The 24473-nt window shown below is 53.2% G+C and overlaps 1 protein-coding gene across 1 annotated transcript in view; it reads left to right on the forward strand.

The window, feature by feature from the left end:
* The window catches only part of MICAL3 (microtubule associated monooxygenase, calponin and LIM domain containing 3), a 234449-nt gene that overhangs the window by 168388 nt on the left and 41588 nt on the right, over positions 1-24473 (forward strand). The window contains 2 exon segments of the mRNA XM_017891328.1: positions 11148-11343; positions 21284-21534. Coding sequence (XP_017746817.1) covers positions 11148-11343; positions 21284-21534 — 447 coding nt within the window.

Genomic DNA, 24473 nt, shown 5'->3' on the forward strand with positions numbered 1-24473 from the left:
TCTGTGGGCCTCAGTTTCACCACGTATAAAACTTTTAAATGAAGAAAAACGCTACCTGCTCCTCTGTCTGCTAAAGTTGTTGTGAAGAGCACATAAGATGTGTGAAACTTGTTTATTTAAAAGCATTACAAGAATATCAAATATGATTGTCATTGGCAGGGATTCCAGGAAATGCTGGCAGAATTGGAGTTAAGGTGAATTAGAATCATTTCTACTGTCTGTTTACAGATCTCCCTCTCTGGCCTGTGCCTGCTGTGGGGTTAGGACAAGGTGGTCATTGAGATGTATCTTCAGCCAACAGAAATTGAGGGAAGCAGAAGAGGTGTGAGCTTGGCTGTCTCCAGGCTGCAGCAGAGTGGGCTGGGGGCGTTGACCTGCGTTGCGTGCCAGCTGTTTTGAAGCACTGTGAAATCTCTGTGGGCTGCTTGGCTAGATTTGGCATTGCTTTTTCCCTCAGCCTGCGTGAATGGGATGTGAAGGCACCTCCTGATTTCCATGACACCCTAGGGGCTCTTCACAATAGTAACAAAAGCACAAACAATCCTACACAGGATTTACATTAAGCTAAATACTCCTTTTTTTTTTTGAGACAGAGTCTCGCTCTGTCACCTAGGCTGGAGTGCAGTGATGTGATCTCGGCTCACTGCAGCCTCCATCTCCCAGGTTCAAGCAATTCTCCTGCCCCAGCCTCCTGAGTAGCCGGGATTACAGTCACATACCACCACGTCTGGCTAATTTTTGTATTTTTAGTAGAAACTGACTTTCATCATGTCGGCTAGGCTGGTCTCAAACTCCTAACTTCAGGTGATCCTCCCGCCTCAGCCTCCCAAAGTGCTAGGATTACAGGCGTGAGCCACCAAGCCCGGCCTTCATTAAGCTAAATTTTCAACTCCTAACCTGAAAGTCGGAAATGTGAGTGGGAGCCAGGTAGCTTTCTCTTAGGCAGAGCAAGGGTTTATGCGTGGTCCCAGGGCTTGTCTGGGGTTGCTGGTTAGACCCAGGAGCCTCGGTGTTACCCTGTGGCCCATTTGGAGGAGAGGAGGGCACCTGATTTCCTCTTTCGGAATCAGTGCGTGATTGGGTGCTTTATGGGTGATGATAGACTTGCAGCTGCTCAGCTGCTGCTGATTCTGCAGAAAGGGTGCCCCGAGCCTGGGCTGTGCGCTCCTGCACCGTCAGCCTTTGTTCTTAGTGTCTGTCTTCTCGTTTAGAGCCTCTCCATCCCTAGACACTAATGATTCTCTTCCAGGCTAGCCTCAGTGATCCTCTGACAGGTGAAAACGGAAGTGTGATTGTGATCAATGTTTCTCTTCCAGGGCTTGGCCCTCCGTGGGCCACTCTGGACAGGTGAAATACAGAAGTGTGACTGTGATCAGTGTTTCTCTTCCAGGCTGGCCTCAGTGGCCCTCTGACAGGTGTAAATAGAAGTGTGACTCTGATAGATGTTTCATAGGGTAGCTTTGGACACTGCTGCAGGCAACTTTCGTTTCTTTCCAGAAATCCATCTGCAGCTAGCCAAGGGAGTATGTATATGTGATTTTATGTCTCTGAAAGAAAGGCATCTGAACCTATTTATGAGAGAGCCTTTTGTTGGAACATGGGTTTGTCTCTGTGGATCCTGCAATGGAGACTGAGCCTGCCTGAGGCTGTGCGGCTGCTCACTGGAGGGTCACATCAGAGCTGGCTTTGGAGGCATTCTGGACTGGGAGGGCCAGGGGCACTCTGCTCTGGAGGACGGGAGGGTTGGAATAGAGCCCGGAGTCTCGGGAAAAGCACGTCAGCCTGGACTTGCTCGTGCCGATCTGTGTCCTCCTCTGCCCTTCCCCCGCCACGTGTCAACACTGGGCCGGCCCCTTTCTGGTGAGCAAGCTGCTTCCCAGAACCAAACTCCTCTCTACCGTGAAGTCAAATGCTTGTGTCAGGACATCAAGCCATTCCAGGTAGTCTCTTTTCAGAACTCTGACGTCCTCTGTGCCATTGGCATCTTCACCAGAATTTCTCTTGAGTACTGTGAGAACTGTTGCTGTCTCAGTAGACTTGCCCTTTCCATGAGGTGGCAGCTCCCATTGGTTCTTGGGGCCCTGCATAGCACCAAGCTACCTGACAGGCATGGTGAGTATAAACTCTCTGCGTTAAGATGAGGAAACCAAGGCCAGAGTGTGCTCAACATTACAGTGGAGCGAAGCTCAGACACAGGATTAGAATTCTTCAGCCTGATCACCTACTCAAAACACTTGGTGGACTATCTACCCTGATGCACTGATGGCTTCAGGAACACAAAGATGATGAGAATAATCGTTCTCCCCAGCGGAGCCTCTGGTTTTGGAGTCCGTTCAGACTTGAACAGAAGGGGAGGGATGCCCTAATAAAGATGCATGTAAAAGCCCTTCGAGGGTGCGAAGTGGAGCCAGAAGCAGGATTGGGTAACGACAGCAGAAGTAGGGGAGAAGCCATCCTTCCTGTCTTCACTTGCCCCTCAGGATTTGAGAGGTCAGCCCTGCAACTACTGACTTGACGGATTACTTGTTATTTAACTGTAGGGAACCTCCAGGTCATGAGCCACATATTTGAACCAAAGAGTTAAAATATTTCAAACCCCAGTGCATAACCACTACCCTTTCTGAGATCTTACCCGGCTACATCCGGGTGGACAGGTAAGGAAGATAGACAGCTAGAGCACAGCACTCGTGCGATTTAAGAGGAGACCCAGCTGAATTCCAGTGCTTTAGACATGTCCACAGCCTCCCAACACCAAGAAGCAGCCGTCAGGAAGGATGGCCTGACTAGCTGATATGAATTAAGTCAAGGTTTACCTGTGAGATAGTATAACACACAAAACATGTTTTCAGGAGAGCTGCATGACACGCTGGTGAGTTGTATGTTACTGGAGAATTGGGTGTATAGCTTAAAAGAAACCTCTTTGCCTTGACCAGATACACTGATGTGTGCCAGGATTTCCATCTGCCAAAAAGGCACCTTGGGAGATGATGTAATAATAACAGTAAAACTACCCTAACAGTAACAAACTAACTTGGCCAGGCACAGTGGCTCACGCCTGTAATCCCTGCACTTTGGGAGGCCGAGCCGGATGAATCACCTGAGGTCAGGAGATTGAGACCATCCTGACCAACATGGTGAAACCTCATCTCTACTAAAAATGCAAAAAATATCTGGGCATGATGGCGTGCACCTGTAATCCCAGCTACTCGGGTGGCTGAGGAAAGAGAATTGCTTGAACCTGGTAGGTGGAGGTTGCAGTGAGCCGAGATTGTACCACTGCACTCCAGCCTGGATGACAGGGTGAGACTCCCTCTCAAAAATATATATATTCCATTCTGGGCCAGGCATAGTGGCTGACACCATAATCCCAACACTTTGGGAAGCCAGGGCAGGAGGATCACTTGAGGCCAGGAGTTTGAGACCAGCTTGGGCAATATAGCAAGACCCTGTTTCTTAAAAAAATTCAAAAATTAGGTGTGATGGCGCACACCTGTAGTCCCAGCTACTCAGGACGCTGAGACGGGAGGACCACTTGAGCCCATGATTTCGAGGCTGCAATGAGCCATGACTGCGCCAGGGCACTCCAGCTGGGACAATAGAGTGAGACCCTGTGTCAAAAACAAACAAATTCCTGCATGATCGAGTGAAAGGACTGTTAGAGACTAGGGTTAGCCTTGGCTCCGGCTCATGTGAGTCTTTGGACATGTTATTCAACATCACTGACTCAGAACCCTCAGTGTAATCACAGGGACTTTGGAATCTTGTGACGTTCAAGGCCACATGTGTAGCCTGCGCGTCGTAGTGCCCAGCACAGGCAGTCGCCCAACAAACACTGCTGCTGCTCCCTCATCGCCCGCTTCACAAGCAAGAAACACCGCATGTCATGTGATCTTGGAGAACTCTTGTGACCACACACTCCCTGCCAGTAGGAAGCCACTGAAGTTGTTTGTTGGAGGCAGCGTGTGAGGACAGAAACCACCCTGCCATAGCAGTGGCTTAGAAACTTGCTTTCCACACACAGCTCTGGGGCTTGCCCTCCTGGAATGAGAACATAGCTGTCAACGGTACAAAAATATGAGTCCCATCAAGCAACCTGCTAAGGCAAGTGACTGGGGCAGCAGAGGAGAAAAGCCCAAGTTAGTGGCAGCAGGTGTCTGAGAATGAGTGCAGGAAGACCTTTTGTACACTGCAGGTCTCTTTAACAAACCCTCTGAATCTTTCCTCCCCAGGGGTGACTTCTCCTAAAAATAGGCTAGAGCCCTTCTCCTGCAGATAGCAGATGACATGCAGCTTGACCAGAGGAACGGTGAAGTCCCCGAGGCAGGTAGTGACCCATCCCACTACTTAGGTTTCTAAGTCAGGATGGCACCCATGTTGCCAATGGGATCTCCTGCGAGAACTTTAGCTCAAAGCAAGATAGGAACGAACCAGTATCCGAGATGATTCTTCACTGTATTTTGACCAACCCAGATCAAGGCAGTGGGGTCCTTCTCGGCTTCGTACATTCCATAGGCCTGGCCCTACACAGGAAAATGTCTGGGCAGACATGGTTCCGAACGTTTCAGAACAGCCACACTTCACGTGGTTTCATCCTGTTTCCCAGTGTGTGAGGACATGTGGGGGAATGTAGGGACTGTATTGTTTACAACTTGAATGGGGTCAAACAGATGGAGGCATGGGTCCCCCTTACAGCCCTGTCCACGATCTGGGCTCTGTGCGAAGAGGGTGTCCCAATTTCACAGGGTGATTTTGTGAGTTTCTGAGAGCAGTGGATCAGGCAGCACAAACGTCACTGTGACCAATTTTGCTGTGGACTTAGACCCATGCTGCCAGCCTGGTCGTCTCTTCAGGTTTCTCTTCCTTACATCTGCCCTGAGACTTTGCAGTTCAGAATGGGTTCATGGCTTGGTGCTTCCTTTAGTTCAAGAAGATCGGGGCAGGGAAGGCTTTGGGTGGACATGTGGGGAAGGCAGCTGAAATGACGTTAGCTGGGCTGGGCGTGGTGGCTCATGCCTATAATCTCAGCTACGTGGGAGGCCGAGCTGGGAGGATTGTTTGAGACAAGGAGTTCAAGACCAGCCTGGGCAACATAGTGAGACCCTCTTCCTACAAAAACATAAATAAGAGAAATAACCAAGATGAAATGATGATAGTCGATCTTTCTTCAGAGTCACAGCAAAAATACTCAGTACCGCCTGGTAAAAGCAGCAGGAGTGACGGGGACTAGCTTAAGGAGAATCTCTGAATTTTAAAATGGCAGGAGCATACTTCTCAAATGGACGAGTCATTTCAAATCACAGCGCCATTCTTGCCGGAAGGTGACCACAGTCGGCCCCTTTAATCTTCCTGGGGTCATCAGCCTCTCTTAGCAGATGGGTGACACCCATGCGCTGTCCAAATGTGGGCCGCCCCAGGGCACAGATCTTGTCTGCTGTGTCACTGGAGTGCCTGAGCACCTGCAGGGTGTCTGGCTGGAAGCAGGCGGTCAGGAAACATTTGTTGAATCAGTGATGGGATGAATGAACCCCTGCAGCCATCCTACTTACAGACATGGGAAACAGGACGGGAATCAGTCTCTGTACACAGCACCTTTCCCTCAGTCCTTGTCAGACTCGGATTCCATTCAAACTTTCCCAAGCTTGTAAAGAAGGAAAGGAAAAAGGAATGGGAAGACAGGCCAGAAAAAGGCAGAAAAGGCCCTTGACATCCTGATTTCCTATGTGACACCCTTCTCGGTGGCCCAGAGCCCTGAAGTGCCCTCAGCAGCTGCCCTGCCGAGTACGGGGGCTTTGCCACCACTGCAGAGGGGAGGAAGAGGAGCTGCCTGCTGAGGCCCTGGGCAGACCCCGCCTCTTAGTATCCTCTGCACCCGCCTATGCCTCTCCAGGAGTCAGGTGGAAGCAAATAAAGCCCCCTGCCAGCTCTTGCCCGTCAGCCAAGAGCAGGTTGTCCTGTTAGGAGAAACGTTTCTTCCAGAATGATGTATGGAGCTCATGCAGGCAGTGATATTCCAAAACAGAACCTGAGGTGAGGCCCAGAGCCTTCTTCCTATTTAGGATGTGGCCCAGATCCTGGGAGCTGTTTCCTTGTGGTATGTGTGGGGCTATAATTGGCCTCCCAGTGACCTGAGAGCTGCCTGCCCTGACCCAGTGAAGACTTGACCTTGGAAATGATTGCAGATCTCTCATCCCGCATTGAGCTGGAAAGTCTGGAAAGTCGCTGTTGGGTTGTTGTTGCACTAAGGCATGTGAAGTAGAGGGCTGGGGGTGGGGCCCGCTAGCCGGTCAGGCAGGGTGGACTTCAGCTTTGCAATCCAGCACCTTGCAAAGCGCTTCTTTACATCTGCACTCCTGCTGTCTCCTGGGCTCTGCTGTTAGTTGAGGAGGGAGGAGGTCACAGGACTGTCTTCGCTGCCCAGGCCCCCGCTGTTACTGCTTTCACTGTCTCAGTTTCTCATCACCATCTGATTCATCTGACAGACAGCCCCTTCCTCAGGACAGAGAATCCGGGATGCTGATTATTTTGATTTGTTTGTGTGTGTGGTTTTGTTTTTTGTTTTGTTTTTTTTTTAATTTCGCATGGCACTTTGAGGTGAAGGGCTGGGAATGTGGAGCATATTTTGGCAGTTGGTGAGTTTGGGGTCCTTGCCCGGTGTCCTCTGAGTACCACCTTCCCTTTGGCCTGCCAGTGTGCCTCCGTGTCCCTGTCTCGCCACAGGGTGAGCTGGAGCTCTGTGTGATCCTGCTCAGTGGCCTGGTGGGTCTGGCACAGGAGAGGCAACTGGCCTCCCACCTCCCCTCTTCCGCCGTCCCCCGTGCAGCGTTTCTGCAGGCTTTCTCCGCGGACTGGCGTGTGAAGGACCTGCACAGTCCCCAGAGCTTCTGGTGTCTTTTTTGTTGGTTGTAGCCAAGCCCCAGATTAAATCAGTGTTTCCCCTTCCAGAGCCCCGGCCCTGGGCTTGGATTGCCACGTTCCGTTGCCTGACAAGCCATTAGTCTGTGGGGTTTGCAGGATCTCCAGGGCAGTAACAGTGGGAAGACTGAGTGCCTGTCGTTCCACATGCCAGATTCTCGCTCCAAGAAGCCTGCGTGAAGTGCTGTGTCCCTCACCTGGAAAATTACGGCGGGGAGGAGACAGTGGTGAAGATGCCCAAAGGGGAAGGCTAGGGCTGTTGTAAGTCTAGGGACAGCATGGTGATCTCCTGAGTGATGCCTTTCCTCCTCATGTTCAGATCTTGGCTCCAGGGCTCACTAGCTATGTGAACTTCAGTTACTTCATTTGCAAATGATAGTGCCTCACTGAATGTGTTTATTTTGCAGCCGGCTAACTCCATATGCTTCCGGAACACCTTTCTTGACTCTACCAGGTGTGCTCACTCACCCTCTCTGTGTTCTCCCATGGGACCACGTGCATACTCGCTCATGGTACTTGACACATTGGACTGAAATGATTTCTACAGGACCCTCTCCCAGGAGCTAGCCTGCAGCTCTTTTAGAGTAAAGAGTGTTTTAACCTGCTTTGTTTTCCATGGTCCTAGTAGCATTCTTGCCAGACAGTATGAGTTACCCACGTCAAACAGACACCTCTTGGATGTTTTCCTTCCTGAGTGTTTGTTCACTCTACTGTAAAATCACTTCCATCCGAATTGATGGCTGTTAGTTGTTTGTTTCCCTGAAGTGATGGTTCTTAATCCTGTTTTTCTTCTCCCATCTGAAAGAAATATCCCTTTTTATTCGTGTTTATGGAATTCCCAGAAAGCTGATTCTTGGGTAGTTGCTTGACTTGATCTCCCTTTCTCATCTGCTTTCCGTTGAGTGGCAGTTGTCAAAAATAAATGATGGAAAGAATCGAATGGCGCCGCAGTCAGGGTATCCTCAGGCCTCTCCCCTTCATGATGGGGAGGCTGTGGATTTTGACAAGAAGGAATGATGGGAAGACTGGTATTTGGGAATGAGGAGCTGGTGCAGTTAGGGCCTTTGCTCTCCCAGGGCCTGGGAGGGCAGGTCTGGAGAAACTTGAGGCCGGATGTATCAGGGTTGCTCTCTGCCTCTTTTCTGCCATTACCTGTAGTGCACATTTCCTCATCTTCCAGATGCCCTAGCCCAGCATCATAGCATATTCTTTTTGTGCCCTGAGCTCAGTGTTGGAGAATGGAGCAGTGATGTTTACAAAAGACCCTCACCAAGGAGCCAAAGGCTAAAACAGGTGGGCACGTGTACAGGGCACCAGTGAACCCAAGTATTCGTGTTTTGCCCCTTCATCACACCATCACCTGAATCTGTATATAAATACGCCACTGGATCTTGCTTTTCTAGTAAAGATTCTCTAGTAAATTTGAAAGATGCTATTTGGTGGAGGATGCCAGTAATTCCAACAGATGTGCCAAGACCTTATCCTGTGACTACCGGGGTTCATTAAAAGCTCTTTCTGGCTGGGCGCGGTGGCTCAAGCCTGTAATCCCAGCACTTTGGGAGGCCGAGACGGGCGGATCACGAGGTCAGGAGATCGAGACCATCCTGGCTAATACGGTGAAACCCCGTCTCTACTAAAAAATACAAAAAACTAGCCGGGCGAGGTGGCGGGTGCCTGTAGTCCCAGCTACTCGGGAGGCTAAGGCAGGAGAATGGCCTAAACCCGGGAGGCGGAGCTTGCAGTGAGCCGAGATCCGGCCACTGCACTCCAGCCTGGGCGACACAGCGAGACTCCGTCTCAAAAAAAAAAAAAAAAAAAAAAAGCTCTTTTGAGGCCGCCACAAAGACGTTCAAACACTACACACAACAGAAGTGCAGGCCTTCAGAAAACACTTCACACACAACCTGTCACAAAAATTGCTAAATCACCTGCTGCTTTCCTTAATAGCTGTTTTTTTCCTGATGGACCACCTGTCTCTCAACACTGACTTGTATGATGTGGCATGCCAGAACCCAGCGTCATCTCCTAGAGCTTAGAATGTTGTAGGAATCGGTAACCTGCCCAGCCAAGATGCCAGGCCAGTCATGACCTGCTCCCTCCAGCACCTCTGCCCCTTCTCTGCCTCCTTAAAGGTCTGGTAACACAGCCGGGCATGGTGGCTCACGCCTGTAATCCCAGCACTTTGGGAAGCCAAGGCAGGCAGATGACGAGGTCAGGAGATTGAGACCATCCTGGCTGACACGGTGAAACCCCATCTCTACTAAAAATACAAAAAATTAGCTGGGCACGGTGGCTCACGCCTGTAATACAGTACTTTGGGAGGCTGAGGTGGGTGGATCACGAGGTCAGGAGATCGAGACCATCCTGGCTAACACAGTGAAACCCCATCTCTACTAAAACTATAAAAACTTAGGCCGGGCACAGTGGCTCATGCCTGTAATCCCAGCACTTTCGGAGGCCGAGGCAAGCGGATCACGAGGTCAGGAGATCGAGACCATCCTGGCTAACACAGTTAAACCCTGTCTGTACTAAAAATAAAAAAAATTAGGCCGAGCGTGGTGGCTCACGCCTGTAATCCAGTACTTTGGGAGGCCGAGGTGGGTGAATCACAAGGTTGGGAGATAGAGACCATCCTGGCTAACACAGTGAAACCCCGTCTCTACTAAAAAATAAAAGATTAGGCCGGGCACGGTGGCTCATACCTGTAATCCCAGCACTTTGGGAGGCCGAGGCAGGCAGATCACGAGGTCAGGAGATCGAGACCATCTTGGCTAATACAGATCGAGACCATCTTGGCACCATCTCGGCTCACTGCAAGCTCCACCTCCCAGGTTCACGCCATTCTCCTGCCTCAACCTCCCGAGTAGCTGGAACTACAGGCGCCCGCCACCACGCCTGGCTAATTTTTTGTATTTTTAGTAGAGACGGGGTCTCACCGTTTTAGCCAGGATGGCCTTGATCTCCTGACCTTGTGATCCGCCTGCCTCGGCCTCCCAAAGTGCTGGGACTGCAGGCGCCTACCACCAGGCCTAGCTCATTTTTTGTATTTTTTAGTAGAGATGGAGTTTCACCCTGTTAGCTAGGATGGTTTCAGTCTCCTGACCTTGTGATCCGTCCATCTTAGCCTCCCAAAGTACTGGGATTGCAGGCGTGAGCCACTGTGCCCGGCCAGAGTGATGGGATTTTAAAATCACCTGGTGTGACCCCTGTGCACACAAAGGACTCAGGCCGAGGTCGCCAATGATGCTGAAACCACAGGGTGAAAGGACGCAGCCAGGGCACCCCGTGGCTTCTGGGCATCACCCACGGAGGACTGACGGGGAAGTGTGCCTGTGCATTGGAGAGAGGCCTGGGCGCCACCTCCGTGAGCAGTCAGGCCTGGTGTCCTTCCTCTGAGCAGCGATGCTGCAGTAGGGGCAGCATCACCCACGTGGCCTTATAAAACAGAAAGTGCCTTATCTAACCATGAGGAGACAGATCCGCAGTGTGAGACATTCTGCAGGCAGCTAGCTGGGCCCCCTCAGTGGCGGGGCACGTACCTGGTGGGGACTTGGATCCTGGGGCAGGCCACAGTGGGGGACGCACCTGGTGGGGTCTGGATCCCTGGGGCAGGCCGTCGGGGGGCGTGAACCTGGTGGGGCCTGGATCCCTGGGGCAGGCTGGCGGGGGACGTGAACCTGGTGGGTGCCTGGATCCCTGGGGCAGGCTGTGGGGGGACGTGAACCTGGTGGGTGCCTGGATCCCTGGGGCAGGCTGTGGGGGGGGTGCGTGAACCTGGTGGGGGCCTGGATCCCTGGGGCAGGCTGTGGTGGGGCGTGAACCTGGTGGGGACCTGGATCCCTGGGGCAGGCTACACCAGGGATGCCCTTCTCAGGCAAGGCTGCTTCAGGGGCACCTGGCTTCTGGCTGCCTGCGGTCTGTCCCACACCCCTCACCACCAGTCACCCTTGCGGGGAGACTGTCTCTCCCCTCTGGGGACCGGGGTTCAGGGTGATGAAGGAGAGAGAATGCCCTGACCTGGAGGGCAGATGGGGCCGCTTTCCTTGCTCCTACATAGCGAAATTCCCACTCTCATGCCAGGGTCCTTTTCTGGCCTGTGGCAATTCCGCAAATGCTCTGGCCTTCGGCCTGCCCCACATCCTGGCAGGAGGGCCTGCAGCCTGGGTGTCAGCCCCCACCCCCACGCCCCGTCTGTGGTTGGACCTCAGTGCGGTGCTTCTGTGCTTGTCCTGCAGGTTCAGGCGTGAACGGCCTGGAGGAGCCCAGCATCGCCAAGCGGCTGAGGGGCACCCCAGAGCGGATTGAGCTGGAGAACTACCGCCTTTCCCTGAGGCAGGCCGAGGCGCTGCAGGAGGTGCCCGAGGAGACCCAGGCCGAGCACAACCTGAGCAGCGTGCTGGACACAGGCGCCGAGGAGGACGTTGCCAGCAGGTCAGCACGCAGGGCTGCAGGGTGCCCACCCGCCACACGGCCCTAACAGCCTCCTCACCTCTGCGTGCCTCAGTTTCCTCTCCGTGAAGGGAGGTAACGCTCGTTGCCTCCTCACGGAATTGGCATGCGGGGAGAGTGAGTCCATGCCCTGACTGTTGAGAGCAGCACTTGGCTCACGGAGGCCTTGCAGGTGGCTCTGCACAGTGGCCTCACTGGGTCCTCCTCACAGGAGCCCCATAAAGTAACCAAGATGCTGACAGTGACCATGGCTGGGGTCACAGAGGCTGGAGCTGAGATTCCAACTCAGGCTTCCCAGGTGCCAGCCCAGGAGGCCTGCTGTCTTCCCTGCTGCCCACAGTCCATTCTCCCCAGTCCCTTTTAGGTTCTTAGCCTCATCTTGCAGTCAGTGAGGACTCCTCCATCAGACTCAATTCAGAGATTCAGGAAGTATTTATTCCTTGAGGAACTGACATGTCCCCAGCTCCAACTTTGTCACTGGGAAGGAAAGTAGCAGCCTCCGCCCCCCAGTTATTTACAGATTCAGCAGAGGGAAGGATGGGCACTTGGGGAGAGATGGACTGGGTGATTCAGCCGCCAGCGCACTGCCAGCGCACTGCACCGGGCCGTCTTGAGGGAGGCCAGCCCATCTCCCCAGGCATCTTTTTTTCTCCTGTAGGTAAAGAAAGGGACTGAAAATTTGTGCCCCAGGGGCCACGTGCAGCACCAGTGGCTGCATGCTTAGGCAGTTCCTGAGCTATAATCACTTCCAGCTGGGTGATACCTTTGGGGATGTGCGTGCTTTAATTCCAGGACTCCCTGTATCTGCTGCCCTGCACCCCCGGGCTCCCAGTGTCAGCGGAGAAGGCTTCAAAGTGCTCAGCCAATTACAGATGATCACAAGAGCCAAGAACCAAAAGGGAGGCCAGTGTCCTGCAGGGCTTCAGGACAGGAACTCATGCTGCAGCCCCGAGGGGCGGAGGCCCCAAGTCGCCTTGGAGAGCGTTTGAATCACACACTAGGCACCTTGATTTAGCCACAATGAAGGGAACATGTGGGGATAAGGAGAGCAGAGCAGTTTTTTTTTTTAAGGTCCAAGAACGCTTTCCAGAAGGTGTTTGGTGGGCCAAGCTGCTTTCAGCTGCACCCACCACCTCAGCCCTCGTGTCAGACACCCTCTGACTAGACTCGTTCTTGGGCTGCCTCCCAGACTGCTCCTCCATGGATGACAGGGGCAGCCTGTGCCTTGGCGTCTGCAGTTCCAAAGCTGTCACCGATGACGCATCCTCATCTAGAACTCTGCTTCTCCATCCAGGGCACCCGCAGAGACCCCACTGTCCTCACTGTGCCCAGATGAGGGGGAGCCCACACTCTCTCTTCACTGGCTCTGCAGTGATGGTGAGAGATGCGTGTGTCAAAACGCATTTAGAAACCCTTGAGCAGAGCTACTGGCTTGACCTTGGGCTGAGTGTGCGTCAGCGCCATTTTCTCCACTGTAATTTATAAACTGTGAGAGGCAGTGGGGCAGCAAGTTCATGTAATGTAGCAAGGACATTCCAGGAAGGCTAACCCCTGGCATTTATAGCAGGTATGACAGGAGGGCAGCACAGAAAACAGGAAGCCAGTCAGCATCTACGCAATGCAATACACGTCCCCATCTTACTCAGATTCAAGTTAAAAAAAAGATTTTAAAACTAGCATTCAGGCTGGGCGCCGTGGCTCATGCCTGTAATCCCAGCACTTTGGGAGGCCGAGGTGGGCACATCACTTGAGGTCAGGAGTTCAAGACCAGCCTGGCCAACATATTGAAACCCTGTCTCTAATAACAATACAAAAATTAGCTGGGTATGGTGGTGCACACCTGTAATCCCAGCTACTTGGGAGGCTAAGGCACCAGAATTGCTTGAACCTGGGAGGCGGAGGTTGCAGTGAGCCGAGATCACGCCTCTGCACCACTGCACTCCAGCCTGTGTGACAGAGCGAATCTCCATCTCAAAAAAAAATTAAAATTAAAAATTAAAATAAAGGCCAGGCACAGTGGCTCACACAAGAATCACTTGAACCCAGGAGGCGGAGGTTGCAGTGATCTGAGATCGCACCATTGCACTCCAGCCTGGGAGACGGTGAGACTCCATCTCAAAAAAAAAAAAAAAAAAAAAAAAATTAAAATTAGCATTCAGTGCTATACAGAATGAAAAATAGTCTCTTAAAAGTGAAGAGCTGGGTGGTGGCTCACGCCTGTAATCCCAGCACTTTGGGAGGCTGAGGCAGGTGGATCACTTGAGGCCAAAAGTTCAAGACCAGCCTGGCCAACATGGTGAAACCCCGTCTTTTCTAAAAATACAAAAAATTAGCCTAGTGTGGTGGCCGTCGCCTGTAATCCCAGCTACTCGGGAGGCTGAGGCAGGAGAATCACTGGAACCCAGGAGGCAGAGGCTACAGTGAGCTGAGATCGTGCCATCAAACTCCAGCCGAGGCAGCAAGAGCGAAACTGCATCTAAAAAAAAAAAAAAAAATGTGAAGAGCCCAGCCAGATGCGGTGGCTCACACCTGTAATCCCAGCACTGTGGGACACTGAAGTGGGCAGATTACTGGAAGTCAGGAGTTCAAGACCAGCCTGGCCAACATGGTGAAACCCCCGTCTCTACTAAAAATACAAAAACTTGCCAGGTGTGTCGGCACACACCTGTAATCCAGCTACTTGGGAGGCTGAGGCAGGAGAATCACTTGAACTCGGGAGGCGGAGGTTGCAGTCAGCCAAGATTGTGCCACTGCACTCCAGCCTGGGCAACAGAGTGAAACTCCGTCTCAAAAAAAAAAAAAAAAAGTGAAGAGCCTGAGCTGGTACGGTGGCTCATGCCTGTAATCCCAGTACTCTGGGGAGGCCGAGGCAGGCAGATCACCTGAGCCCAGGAGTTTGAGACCAGGCTGGGTAACAGGATGAAACCCTGTCTCTTCAAAAAATACAAAAATTATCCGGACCTGCCTACCTGCCTGTAGTTCCAGCTGCTCAGGAGGCTGAGGCAGGAGAATCACTTGAACCTGGGAGGTGGAAGTTACAGTGAGCCAGGATCATGCCATTGCACTCCAGTCTGCGAGATAGAGCAAGACTCTGTCTCAAAAAAAAAAAAAAAAACAGCACCCCAGGGAAGGAGCTATAAATGTCTTACTTCCCTGGGTGGCCGTAGAACACAGGACAAGAAGTGTGTGGTGTTTTTCTCTGTCTTCCCTACAGCACCAAGCACAGAGTTGGGTGCCCTTCAGCCCTCGTCCTTCCTTGCTGAAATGTTAGACTGGAAGATGAGAAATGGTATCATTTTAAGGCATTAACCATTCCAGCCAAGGAACTCTCATTTCACAAGTTTAGTGAACTCTTAACTCTGGCCTCTGCTGCAGGGGACAGCAGCATGATGTTTCAGAACCTGACTTTGGAGTCAAAGCCTGGATTTGAAGTCCAGCTCTGCCACCTGCTAGCTGTTGGCAATTTACTTAACCTCTCCATGCCTCAGTTTCCTCATCTGCAAAGGTGCTGCACTTGATAGGTTTGTTTTGAGGATTAAGTCATATGAAGCACAGACAAAGGCCGATGCCCAGAGTTACTGCTGCTCTTCCTCTCCTGGTGCAGCACAGGTCTCCCTCACTGGGAGGGGCAGGACCAGGCGGTCTTGTATTGGTTTCCTTAAACGGGGGATTAATGCCCGGACTTGGGCTAGGCTGAAACTCACCCTGTCCAAGAATGTTGATAACCAAGCTTTCCCATGCCAGAGTCACCCAGGGCTTGTGATGAAAGCACAGCACGTTGGGCTGAGTTTCTGATTCAGTGCCTCTGGGGTAAAGCCCCAGAATTTTAGTTCTAAAAGTTCCCAGGTGATGCTGTGGTCCGAAGACCACAATTTGAGGAACACCCCTTTAATTTTTCTAAATTGCTCTGATGATAAACATCACCTGGGATGCTTGGTTAAAAATAAAATTGCAGCCAGGCATGGTGGCTCACACCCGTAATCTCAGCCCTTTGGGAGGCCGAGGCAGGAGGATTAGTTGTGTCCAGGAGTTCAAGACCAGATGGGGCAACAGAGCAAGATCCAGTCTCTACAGATGAGCCAGTGTGGTGGTGTGCTCCTGTGGTCCCAGCTCCTCAGGAGGCTGAAGCGAGAGGATCGCTTGAGCCCAGGAGTTCACTGCCTGGGTGACAGAGTGAGACCCTGGCTCAAAAACAAAACAAAACAAAACAAACGTAATTTCTAGGCCCTCCCTGGAGGGATTCAGTGGGTTTGGGGTGGAGGCCAGGAAGGTCCGTTTCTAACAGATCCCCAGGTGAGTCTCATAATCGATTCATGGTTTAGTCACACGAGTGCCTATAAATCCTAAACCCTGTCTCAGACCCTTGGCCCAGGCCTAATCAGCTTCATGCCTCTACCTTGCAGTCAAGGTGGAACCTATCTCCTGGAGGAGACCCTGGAAATAGCACCTTTGTTTTCACTGGAAAGGTCACTTGGCCAAAGCCCAGGGAGAGCTGGCTTTGTGATGTTAGTGTTGTTTTTCCATGATTGCCTTCCTTTCTGGAAGAATGTGCCCCAGGCAGCAAAGGCAGCTGGCAAAGTGCCCATGTGCTGAAGATCTTCAGCGTTTCCACATTCTTGGCTCTGGGGAGAAGTCAGGAGGGCTAGCACACACAGGTACGTTTTCTGATGAGACAGGCGAGGTCACAGGAAAGTAGGTGGCACGCGCTGCTCTCTATCAGAATAACACGCAAGTGAGAGAAGTCTACTCCTTCAAGACTGGCCATGAATAAGTGGGGATTTCTGCCTGTTCTGTCCCTCCCGCCTCACCCACTTTTCCTGCAGAGGCAGTTCCTGAGCCATTGCCGAGCAGGACACTAGTTTTAGCGTGGATTACATTTCCACCGTGTGAAGCTTGCCGCATGATGTCCATCTTCTCCAGCAGCCTGCTCAACATTAGAGTGTTTGCACAGTTGTCAGGGAAGGGAACCCAGGGGCACGGCCCAACAGGACAGAGGATTGCCGAGTCCCTCTGATTACGAGTGGGTTAATTCAAAAGTGAAAACCATGGTTCCCCATTGCCCTTTGAAAACTACCCAGGAACTTCAAGTGGTTGCTGGCAGCAGCCTGTTCATTTGTGGTAGGGTCTGCTTGAATTCCTGGTCTTCTCAGGTTGCATCCCAGCAGCCAGGAGCTTGATCGAGACCTTCTTCCTGGTCTTGTCACTCTGACAGAGGCTACTGACTGGGAACTCTTGGGCTCTGGGAGAACCACCCAGGAAGGTACAGTGTGACACCGTGTGGGCCCTGGTGGAATCCCGACTTCTCCTTATGCAAATGACCCGACTTCCTTAGGCTTCAGTCTCATCATTTATAAAAGCAGGGCAGCCCCGTGACCTACAGCATTTGTGTGATTAAATGAGCTACCGGGGGAAAGCAGCTTGTGCTGCAGACATGCGGTCAGGGCCGCCCTCCGTCAATCACTGTCATCCTCAGATCTACCCCTCTTGACACGCAGAGGGCTGCAGAGCACATCAAGTAGGTCTAACCTTGTCTGTTTAGAATCAAGTGGGCGTGCCCGTTGGATTTCTTTCCCATGCTAGGTCCACCAGTGTCTCAGTGAGAAGACAGCTGGGGGGAAATTCAGAGCAGGTGCTTTGAATTGAGTGGCTGGGTATAAACTGAGGCAGGGAGGGATTTTGCTGGACACTCTTCTAACTGGAACAGCCAGCACCTTCTGATGGAGGCTTTTCCGGGGGACAGTCGGGGTGCAACCTCTGACGCCTCTGAAAGTAGCGTAAGCCTGTCCTGGCTTTCACTGCAGCCCCTGGCACATTCCTGCTGTCCTGGCCACGCTTGGCCCTGTGAGGAGGACAGTAGGGACCCAGCACCTGCCCTTGGAGAGAGTGTGGCCCTGGGGGAGGCAGACTCGAATCAAGCAATCTCACAGGGCAATACGTTGTCACCAGTGCCAAAACAGATCCTGTGAGGTGGGAAAGGTGATCCTGATGACTAGATCTTCTGACCCCTGTCTCTCCTGGGAGGCAGTGTTCTGAAAAGTCACCCTCTCCCCAGAGGGAGGGTGAAGTTGGTTGTCTGTGTTGCATTTGTTTCTGGTATAGTGATCTTCTGTGCTGAAGAAGTTTGCAGGCTAAGGTCGGCTGCACTGCAGGTTCCTTGCTCATCTGCCCTCTCCCTCCAGATTCCTCCCTTGTTTTGCCCCTCCTCCTGGGTTCCTTCCCCTCTGCCCCTCCTCAGGTCCTCCCTCCTTCCCCTTCCCTCCAGGTGCTCCCTCCTCTGCCCCTCCTCCACGTGGCTCCCTCCTCTGCCCCCTCCCCTCCAAGAGATGCAGGTGCTCAGAACCTCGAGGCACTGAATTCACACTGCGAATCTTGTGTGTGACTCGCAGGATCTGGGCAGACCCAGAGACTGCCCCGGTCCTTTGAAAATGATGGACTGGAAAGGAGTTGGAAACCCCTGCTGGGTTCCTCTGTGTCCTTCCCAAAGAGAGGGTGGCCTGTCTGGGGGCTGCAGAAGCAAGCGCCAAGGTCTCTGGGAGGTGGGCTGGGTTTGCAGCTGGTGCGGAGGTGAGGGTTGCTTTCTGCTGTTTTCTGTGCTCCCGTGGTCCTTGAGCTGTTGTGGAACCAGCTGATGGGACACTAACGGCTGTGGGCTGGCCTCGCTGGCCTCATCTCGGGGCATTTCTTCAGTGCCACATCGTGCCTGTGCAGCTGTCTTCACGACGTGGCGCAGGGTGAGGACAGGCCTGCACTGAGGCCCCTCCCAGTGAACTGCAGTGCGGCCCTGCCCTGTTGCCAACTGCTAGGCCGCCTTGCATAGGCCCCGGCTGCTCGGCTGGGAAGGAGGAACCGGGGGCCTGCCCTTGGCCCAGCGAAGATTTGAGATGAGCATAGATGCATCCTGAGCCTTGCTTTGTGTTCAGACAGTGTTAAATGACATGCACTAGGTTGTGTATTGTGTTCATTAATAAGAAAGTAATGAAAACACCAACGTAAGGCCAAAGAATACCAGTAAAAGTGATCCCGAAAGGCCGGGCACGGTGGCTCAAGCCTGTAATCCCAGCACTTTGGGAGGCCGAGGCGGGCAGATCACGAGGTCAGATCGAGACCATCCTGGCTAACATGGTGAAACCCCGTCTCTACTAAAAAATACAAAAAACTAGCCCGGCGAGGTGGTGGGCGCCTGTAGTCCCAGCTGCTCGGGAGGCTGAGGCAGGAGAATGGCGTAAACCCGGGAGGCGGAGCTTGCAGTGAGCTGAGATCCGGCCACTGCACTCCAGCCTGGGCGACAGAGCGAGACTCCGTCTCAAAAAGAAAAAAGTGATGCCGAAAATAATCAAAATCCAGATGCCAGGTTTTCCATGGCCCAGTCTTAGGTTTGCCCACTTTAGACTTCTCCTCCCCGCCCTCCGCCCACTGTGCTTGTGTTCTGCTACGCTTTAGCATGCTGTGCGTGCCACACCTTTCCTCCCCTTGAGAATAAGGAGCTTTTTTTTTTTATTTTATTTGTATCTTTATTTTTTGTAGAGACGGGGTGTACCCATGGTTGCCCAGGATGGTCTCAAACTCCTGAGCTCAAATGATCTACCCGCCTCAGCCTCCCACAGTGCTGGGATCACAGATGGGCGCTACCGGGCCCAGCTGAGCATAAGAGTCTTTTCTGTGTCACCTTTGTGTTCCCTGCAGTGTCTAGCAAGTGCGTTGTAAGGGGAAGATAATTGAGTACGTTTTATTCAGGTAAATGAATGAGTGAAGCCAATTCACTACCCTGAGCTCCTCCTGGCATATTCCTGTGTCCACTGGCTGAGCCGGGGGTGCTCAGAAATGTTCGCCAAGTAAATGAATGAACAAACTCAGAGTGCACGAATAATCAACTCACAGTCCCGCAGCCAGCCAGTAGCAGAGCTGGTGTGGCACAGTGAGGAATCGGCCAACTGGAAAGAGGGAATACAGCCCACAAGACTGCCCCACTTCTGACCCCAGTGGCGAGTTCCGGAGTCTCCCAGAATCACCTGCAGGTTTGGACAGTTTGCTAGAACTCGCAGAACTCACCGAAAGCTGTTGTCCTCATGATTATGGTTCATTACAGGGAAAGGGCACAGATGTCAGTGAGCCAAGGGAAGAGAAGTACGTCGGGTGAGTCCAGGAAGGAACCAGACCCGGTTTCCGTTGTGCTCACTGTGGGGCCAGAACGGCCGTACTCTCTTGGTGTCGATGTGTGATAATACGCCAGGAGTGTTGCTCACCTGAGGCATCCTGAGACTCTGTGTTTGGAGTTTTTATGACATAGGCAATGATTGATTGATTGTCCACATGGTTGATGTCAGTCTCCAGGTCACTGGATACCGTGCGACCCAAAGCCTCATCCTAATCACATTACTAGACTATGCAACATGACCTGAGGCCCCTGGCAAACAGTGACAGCCCCGTAGACAGGGCATCCCAGGCATGTCTGGGTTACCTTCTTGAAGCCAAGACAAGGGCTGGGGTGCTGCCTTTGGACAAGGCGAGCTTCTTCACCTGGCAGTGATCACCCTGGCAGTGCCCCTCAGTGCTCATCGCGGCGTATTCGCTGGTTCGCCCTCTCACACACAAGCGGGCTGTGGAAGAGCCTGCCTGGGCAGAGAGAGGACACACCCTCGCGAGAGGTCAGGGCAGATGCTCCCTCGTGCCTGATGCTTCTTGGGTTTTGTTGGGTCAGAGGTCAGGCTGTGGCTTTAACGTGAAAGCCGATTGCCCCCGGCCTCTCACTGCAGGCAAGGCCTCTCCTGAAAAAGATGCTTTAGGAATGATCAGACCACGAAACACTCAGAAGCATCTCCATTTATGCAGCAATGTTGGGGGTTTTGCGCGTATTGGAGCCCCACAGGTTGCAGGGAACCCGGTGTTGTTCCTGTCCTGCCTCCCTCCACAGGGCAGGAGTGGGGTACACTGCTGCAGGAGGGTGGCCAGAGCGAGGAGCTACGGTTTGGGTAGTGTGCGTTGTGGCGTGTGCGTTCTCATGGGGGTACAGCTTCCTATGTCCACCATGCTTGCCTGCAGCTGCGAGGGGAGTGCTTGGCAGTGCAGCAGCCGGCAGGAGCGACGGCCCTGGGGTTGGAGGTTTGTCCCCACCCTTTCCCTGTCGTCTCTGTCCTGTGGCTTTGCAGTGAGCGGTGCCTCTGCCGTCATTTCCCTGTGTGTCCCCACGGCACATGGTGGGTTCTGAGGAGTGCCAGGAAATGGAATCTGTCACCCCACCCTGGCACACGGACCTTGATCATCAGCTGGTTCAGTCCAGGCCTCTCTGGGCCCCGCTTCCCCCACCACGCCCACAGCTCTCCTGAGAGGGCTTCTGACAGGCCGCAGTCACACAGAATTGAGTTCCTCTAACTAGACAGCAGGCCAGGACCACCATTCTCGATTCCCAGTGTCATGGGTTTATATCAGAAGGAGTCTACTGTCCCTGCTTGTGCCCTCAAGGCCCTGTGAAACTTAAACCAGCGATCTCGGTGTTTGCTGGTTGAAGCGCCCTGAGGGATGGGGCTGTGCCTTCAGTTTGAGCTGTTGCAGTCAGGAACTTCCATGGTCTCCCTAAGGAGCTGCTCTCCCAGTTCTGCACGCTCCCCTCCACAGGCAGAGGTTGGGCCAGACCCACAGGCAGCCCTCGGTGGTCCCCTCCCCACCCCATCCACCTGAGAAGTGCGCGAGGTCTGTGAGCAGGAGACATTCTTCCCTTTGTCCCCTTAGTCGGGCTTGGGTAGGTGGCTTCTGATGCCCGGGTACCCTGTCCTGCTGGCGTCGCTCTCTCTGCCCTCCCGCCTCTCTCCGCCTGCTCAGCCGCTGCTGTGCCTGGGACGTGTTGCTTCTGACGGTGGCCCTTTCCTTACCCCTTCTCAGTTTTTCTTCATTCCCTCACTCTGGCCGTGTGGTTATTTCCTCACAGTAGTTCCGAGTCTGAGATGGAGGAGGAGGACGAGGAGGAGGAGGAGGAGCCTCGCCTGCCCCCCTCTGACCTGGGTGGCGTTCCGTGGAAGGAGGCCGTGAGGATCCATGCCCTTCTGAAAGGGAAAAGTGAAGAGGAGCTAGAGGCCTCCAAGAGCTTTGGGCCTGGGAATGAAGAGGAAGAGGAGGAGGAAGAATATGAAGAGGAGGAGGAGGAGGACTATGACGAGGAGGAGGAAGAGTCCAGTGAAGGTCAGAACAAAATCTCTGCTCCTAACCCTGCCCTGTCTCCCAAGGTGATCTGTTTCACGCGTGGGTGTAAGAGGTTTCTGGGGCTGACGTCACACGGGCGTGCCTCCTGCACAGCCCAGGGACCACCCCTCCCGACCTTAGACATGGGGGGCAGAGGGAAGGACACTGTGGCATTGAGCAGACGGTTGGCAGTGGAAATAATGTCCCTTGTGCACATTGGTTTAGAAATTGGAAGTGGAAGGCAGAGAGCCAGTCCAAGGACTCCTCCAAGTTAGGCCACTCATTCTTGTCTCCTCCTCGTTTTCTCTTTTTGCCCTTTAGTTTCAGTTGAAAAAATTATTTTAATAAAGAAAGAGAATTTAGCTTTCTAGAGGATTCCTTGATCCTAGTCTAGGGTTTCGGAGGTGGCTATGAGCTTAGTGCCCACTGGACTGGGCTCAGTCGATGGCACCCAGGGCAGCGTTTGGGGGACAGTGTCCTGAAGGGAGACTCAGGCTCAGGGGCCAGCTGCTTTGGCTGGTTCTGAAATAGTCTCTTACCTTGGACTTGAGATTTTTCTATTCTGCCCCTATCTCTGGCTGTGTGTGGCCTCAAGTGATGAGGAGGGACGTGCTGGGCCTGTGCAGGAGAGAAGGCCATTCTTTCTCTGCTCTGGCAGCACAGAAACCTGGGGGATGGTAAAGACTGAGCCGGGGCAGGTGGAGATCTGAGTCCCCACAAGATAGATGTGGAGTGATCAGGAAGGACATGACCTTTAACTTCTGAGCATCAGTGACTCCCTGCAATGGTCAGAGGAGCAGTTGAGTTCTCGGTGGCCCCAGATCCCACAGAACTGGCACTGAGCTCGTCTCTGCTTCTCCCGGGTCCTGTGTGCTTGCTGCCCAGTCTCATCCGGGGATCTGTTTTCTCTGGCACATAGGCCTAAGCCTTTCCCTGACAGGGCTCATGTTCCTGATCCAGTTCCCCGGGAGCTGTGCAGCTCTGGGATGCTGGCCCCAGTGAGGTGGACCCTTGGGCGTCCGCCTGAGCGGTCGGGGTCAGGGACTTCCTCGGGCTCCCTAAGGAGCTGCTTTTCCACTTCTCTACTCTTCCCTCCAGAGGCAGAAGCTGGGCAGGACCCACAGGCAGCCCTTAGTGGCCCGCACCCGACACCCAGTCTGCTGTAGGAGAAATGGGGTCTGTGAACCTGGGCTCTCCCTCCATGCCGCTGTGTCTGCAGAGCCAGGTGCCGGCATGGCCTCTGCTAGCCAGCGGAGTGAGCACGCACAGCTGGTCCAGGCACGGTGTTTTGTTTGCATTGTTCCAGACATCGTCATCTCCATGTGATGATGATCACTCAGCAGCTCTGAGCTCCGGCACAGCTTAGGGTCGAAGCATGTTCCCTTTTCATTTCCTGTAGGAAATGAGCTTTAACTACACAAACACATACTGACAAATTCGGCTAAACTCCGAGAGTCCCGGACAGAAGCCTGTGTCCCTAGCCCAGGTGTGAGTCTGTTGGGCAGCCGACCTCGGTGCCTGTGCAGGCAGTGGCTGGACACCACTGCTCTCTTCTCTTCCCTCCCGACTTACCCTCCTGTGGGATTCCGGATGCTGTGTGGGTTTCTGGCTCCCCCTGGTGTAGAAGGGGAGTACTGCCCCGGGACACACCACTCCTGCAAGGCGGGTGGCCACGCCAGGTACCTCCCACAGGAAGATTTGAGGGCATTGAAAGGTACCCCCTTTGCCCCGTGCCCACCTTCTACCACAGCTCCCTGGTAGCCATCCAAAATGTGCCTCCAAGAGCACGTCTCACAGACAAAGGCTTGTGTTTTATGGAACTGAGCTCTGCACACACCTCGCTGGTCCCAGCCTGCCCAGACAGCCAGGCGCAAAGTAGCATGTGAGTCAGAAGAGGTTCTGGAGGAAGTTGGAGAAGGCTCCAGAAGTGGCCTCATGGAATGCGGCCCCACCTGTGCCCCATATGTTTTGCTGCAAGCTGCTCATCTCCAGCCAAGACTTGGCTGCTTCTCTGATGCAGGAAACCTCCTGTCACCAGCACAGGTGACTTTAATGCCTCTCCAAGAAAGGAGGAAATGCTGGCTTGTGCTGTCGATACGTCCCCAGGGCTGCATGTATTACCACGAAGCACAGCAGGACTCTGAGAGAAGAATGCCTCTCTTCTCTTTGTTGCTGAGGAGGTAGAGAGAGTCCTGTGACATCCAGGCTGTTAGGTGACTCTGCTGTGACTCAGTCCCACCCAGCACCATAAAGAAAGGCAAATTGACCTTAGAAAAAGTCCACAAATCTATAGAGACCAGCAACTCCAGCAACGGGCTGATACCCCACGTATGGCAGAGCTCATGACACTGGGCGGTCTTGCTGGTCCTTTCTGCCCATCTCACATTCCCTGTTGCTTGAAGAGACTGTCATAGTGATTGAAGCCAAGGCCAGATTGTCTGGTTAGACTCAGAGGAGGCATGTCACCCATTCCCAGATGGAAGCTGGCTCCTGGCAGGAACACAAATCCTTCAGATCAGGTGGCACCTGCTCTTGCTGCCTGAACAGCCACCTTCCCTTCCCAGTTGCTGGCTGTCCCTTTATCTTAACCCAACTGTGTGGCACGGTTCGACACTAAGTACAGGGATCCCACAGGGCAGGGATCCGGAGGCCACTGGTAAGTTTCCATATAGCTGAGAAACCAGGCCTTGTTTCCAGAGGTGATAAGCAGGGCACCACATGGAGTTTTCAGGTAAGGACTTTGACCTCAGAGGTGTTGGTCTCATTCTCGCCTGTGAACTTCCAAAGGTTTGGAAATGGACATGAAAGAGCTCTGCTTCCCTCCCAGCCATCGCCTCCCGTGACTCTACCCTCCGCTGGGATCCATGTCCTTGCCTCAGACCCAGCATGCAGCATGAGGCCCGCTAAGGGAGGGGGACTGTTTCTCTTGAGCAGCAGCT

Source organism: Rhinopithecus bieti, unplaced genomic scaffold (assembly GCF_001698545.2).
Source record: "Rhinopithecus bieti isolate Rb0 unplaced genomic scaffold, ASM169854v2 scaffold_20777, whole genome shotgun sequence".
Taxonomy (NCBI): Eukaryota; Metazoa; Chordata; class Mammalia; order Primates; family Cercopithecidae; genus Rhinopithecus; species Rhinopithecus bieti.